The sequence below is a fragment of the Helianthus annuus genome, chromosome 1 (genome assembly GCF_002127325.2).
Source record: "Helianthus annuus cultivar XRQ/B chromosome 1, HanXRQr2.0-SUNRISE, whole genome shotgun sequence".
Classification (NCBI taxonomy): Eukaryota; Viridiplantae; Streptophyta; class Magnoliopsida; order Asterales; family Asteraceae; genus Helianthus; species Helianthus annuus.
In genome coordinates, this window is record NC_035433.2 from 77189056 (window position 1) to 77192764 (window position 3709).

The window sequence follows — 3709 nt, forward strand, 5'->3', positions numbered from 1 at the left end:
ATTATGTAAGAATAAGATATTACCATGTGTTATTATTAACACCCTTTAAATATTCATATGTAATAATCTGACAAGTTTTTATCTTCCCAACCATTAAATATATAAGAAATTAATCACATGTCTATTTTATAATAATTTATCATTAAATCTAACCAAAACTTTATATAAGCAAAAGTTTTGTCACGTATATCATATTCATGTCCTTCATGTTTTTACTTTTTCTGTCTCAGTATCTGTTTTACTATTTTTAGGACTGTTTGTTAATATCTAAATGATTAAGTATTGAAACAGTGAGATGTCTGACCACTAAATGATGCACTAGTAAGAGATTTGAATCATTAAGAGTCAGTATAATGCTTAATCGTTTAGAGACAAATGTCTGACCATTTCATATTAGAGGTCTTAACCATTCAGACTTAGTATAATGGTTAACCATTCAGAGATAAATGTCTGAATCATTCAGCTATCTGTTCGCGAAACAAACAGTCTAAACCATTAAGTGCTGAACCAGTATTAAGTCAGAATCATTATCTTCATGTAGTAGTTTGTGTTTGTTGTTGATAATGGTTACCAGGAAAGTCCGCATAACACAATATGTTAAACGTGAAAAGGAAATTAACATCTTCTTTACGTTGATGAATTGATTTCGTATGACTATTAAGTACAAGGTACACAAACAAAGTACCAAAAGTACTCAATTAGAAAGACTCAATTAAATCGTCAAACCTCACATTTATCCATTTCCATAAAAAAGGTACCCCAAAATCACATGGGTGGTACTGAAGAAGTACCGAATTCACTAATTAACTCAATTTTCACCTTACTTTTATGGCATTCTTAATCTGGTAGTAGTCACCGAAAGCACAAACCAATTTCAAAAACTGGAGTATCAACGGCGGTGTTGCCGCACAAACCAATCAAGCTAATGTTGGAAATTGAGGGTGCCCCGGGTACCCTTATATGTGTCTATCGTACACGAAATAACTGTATATAGAAATTGTTTATAAGCTTGTTCTATAAATGATACACTATCACAAAAAAAAAAACTAATTATGATAGGCAAAACCATCACAAGTAACTCCTTTTCGATAGAAAGTGTCGGTTACAACTTGTTTCCCGTTGAGATCCTTTTCTTCGAGTATACTTTTGCTATAAACATCTGCGACCCTTATTGTCATGTTAAATCCGTATGTGATGGATTTTGCAGCAAACACTTAATTTGCGACAGACTTCATTTGCAATGGTCGTCTTAGAAAATAAGAGATGATGGATGTTTCAATGTACACAGGGGTGGTTAGTTGGAAGTTAATGAAATATATATTAATAGAATTTTATTTAATAAAAAAAAAACTATTGTGTATCCTTAGTTGATTTTACAAATAGTTGTTCTTAATCAAAGATGATTGATTTTACCGTACAAAAATATATATTAAGTAATTATCGTACAGAAAAAATAAAATGCTAGAGATTATTGTATTTTTATATATATCTTAAAATAACAAACTACACAATTTACTTATGAAATCATATACATATATAACCGATATAAATCAATCCAAGTATCCAACAATATATTTTATTAATCATACTCATTCTTATTTCACGATAAGGCTAAAGGGTGTGAGGATCATGGTTGAGACATGATTCGTCATGTAGGAACATGAATAGAAGGCTACACCATCCCCTTACTTGATCCACCATGGTTCCCATGGATTAAACCATGGCAACCATGGTACTAGTTTCCATTTTCATGATTTCCTTTCCTTTCCTTTTCTTTTCTTTAGACAAAAATAAATTAAAATAAATAAGGGGTTAGTGGTTTGGGTCCCACACCCTTAGAGTAGTGATTTTAGATGGTAGATTAGAGGTGGGTGACATGACGATGACGTGAAAAATCATAGTGGTCATAAAGATCATGAACACACCCTATAACCTAATATTATACCCAACAGATAATATATGACTCCAAACACCAATCAATAATCGTGATTAAAAAATGACAATGATATTTCTAAGAATCTTTTTCTAGATATAAATATAAATATTATAACACGCTTAATTTCATTGACCACGTGCATGCATATGGCAAAACAAAATTATGTTTGCTAAAAGTTAGAACTTTCCTCGAGGGAGATCCTTTAGTACGTATGCAACTTTTACAAAACACCAGTATATATAGCAATTGCTGCCCAATCATATCAATCAGTTCTTCACCATATTAATCCAGTTAAAAATAATGAGGACCCCAAATTATAGTGACATGAACACAGGTTTAAAGAAAGGAACATGGAGCCATGAAGAAGATCAGTTGTTGGTTGCTTATATCAGCAGATATGGCATCTGGAACTGGTCCCAGATGCCAAGATTTGCTGGTAAATATACAAACCCTAATTTGGATATATAACTATCTTATGTGATATTTGATCAAGAACAAATTAAGTAGAGTTAATTTGTGACTGTTTTTGTTTTTGTTTTGTTTCTAGGTTTGTCAAGATCCGGGAAGAGTTGTAGACTGCGATGGATGAATTATCTGAAACCTAACATAAAGAGAGGAAACTTTTCCAAGGAAGAAGACGAAATCATACTCCATTCGCATTCGGTTCTTGGCAATAAGTAAGTGTATATGTCGATTAGATTCGGTCATCTATGCTTAAACAAGCAATTGTGATCATATTCATCATCTCATGCTTTTGTTAATCTATTTAGGTGGTCTGCAATTGCATCAAAGCTTCCTGGAAGGACTGACAATGAAGTAAAAAACCATTGGCATGCTCATCTCAAGAAACGTGTGAGTCATTACAGCAAGAATCCCGAAACACACGAGCAAAATGGCGAGAGTACATCATTGAAGTTTGAGCGCGATAACATCTACGAAATGAAACCGCCTGTTAATCATATTAATAACTTTTTTGAGTCTTGCTTGACTTCTGAAGATGATATGTTCTCACCTAGCAGCACTTCTAGTACTTCCAAAGATCAAGAAGTCGACTTTAGATATGATTATTATGACACCGGCTCACCAGGAACCGTTGACGATCTTCAATGTTTCTGGCAACAGCTTTGCCCATTTGAGAACTTGGAGCTTGAAAACACTCACCTTAACATGTTTTATAATGAATTTTTGAACATGGGATCGAGTTAGACCGGAAAACATTACCAAGAAGGACTATTCACCCTCTTTTAAAGGTTATCCTTTCTTACCCATTTAGGGTTTTTCAACTAGATCGAAGCAAGCTCGAAAAATAAAACTCGGTTGTAAACATGCCGGCCGGGCTTGGTTTTAGCCACTTTAGCTCGTTTAAGTTATACCCAAATATTAGTGTTTCTTTTTTGAGTTAATTACTGTTTTCGTCCCTGAGGTTTGTCGAAAATAACGGTTTCAGTCCATTAGTTTAAAAATTGCGATTTCAGTCCATTAGTTTCATTTTCGTAACCATTTCAGTCCACTAACTTAACTCCATCCATTTATTTTGTTAACTTTGACTTAACTAACTAATTCAGGGACGGTTTGCGTCAGTTTTAGAAACACAGGGACTTAAGTGTAAACTCTAAAACATTAAAACAAAAAAAATAGTAAATTCCAAAAAATCAAAAAAATTCCAAAAAAACCAAACAAATTCCAAAAAATTCTAAAAAATTCTAAAAAATTATAAAAATTCTAAAAAATCCAAAAAATCCGTTTCGCCGCGAACTGTTTCGAACCCGAACC

At 33.0% G+C, this 3709-nt stretch overlaps 1 protein-coding gene across 1 annotated transcript; it reads left to right on the top strand.

Annotated features, from left to right (window-relative positions):
* The first annotated feature begins 2222 nt into the window (after nt 1-2222).
* On the top strand, nt 2223-3394 carry LOC110937384 (transcription factor MYB8). Its single transcript, XM_022179800.2, has 3 exons — nt 2223-2372; nt 2484-2613; nt 2707-3394. Exons 1-3 carry the CDS (start codon nt 2237-2239, stop codon nt 3140-3142), a joined length of 702 nt encoding a protein of 233 aa, XP_022035492.1. The 5' UTR covers nt 2223-2236; the 3' UTR covers nt 3143-3394.
* Nucleotides 3395-3709: the final 315 nt, after the last annotated feature.

Bases quoted from the DNA above. Each gene is read 5' to 3' on its own strand.
- LOC110937384 (XM_022179800.2), top strand. From the start codon at position 2,237: ATGAGGACCCCAAATTATAGTGACATGAACACAGGTTTAAAGAAAGGA. The intron at 2,373-2,483 runs GTAAATATACAA...TTTTGTTTCTAG, and splicing joins CCAGATGCCAAGATTTGCTG to GTTTGTCAAGATCCGGGAAG. The intron at 2,614-2,706 runs GTAAGTGTATAT...TAATCTATTTAG, and splicing joins CATTCGGTTCTTGGCAATAA to GTGGTCTGCAATTGCATCAA.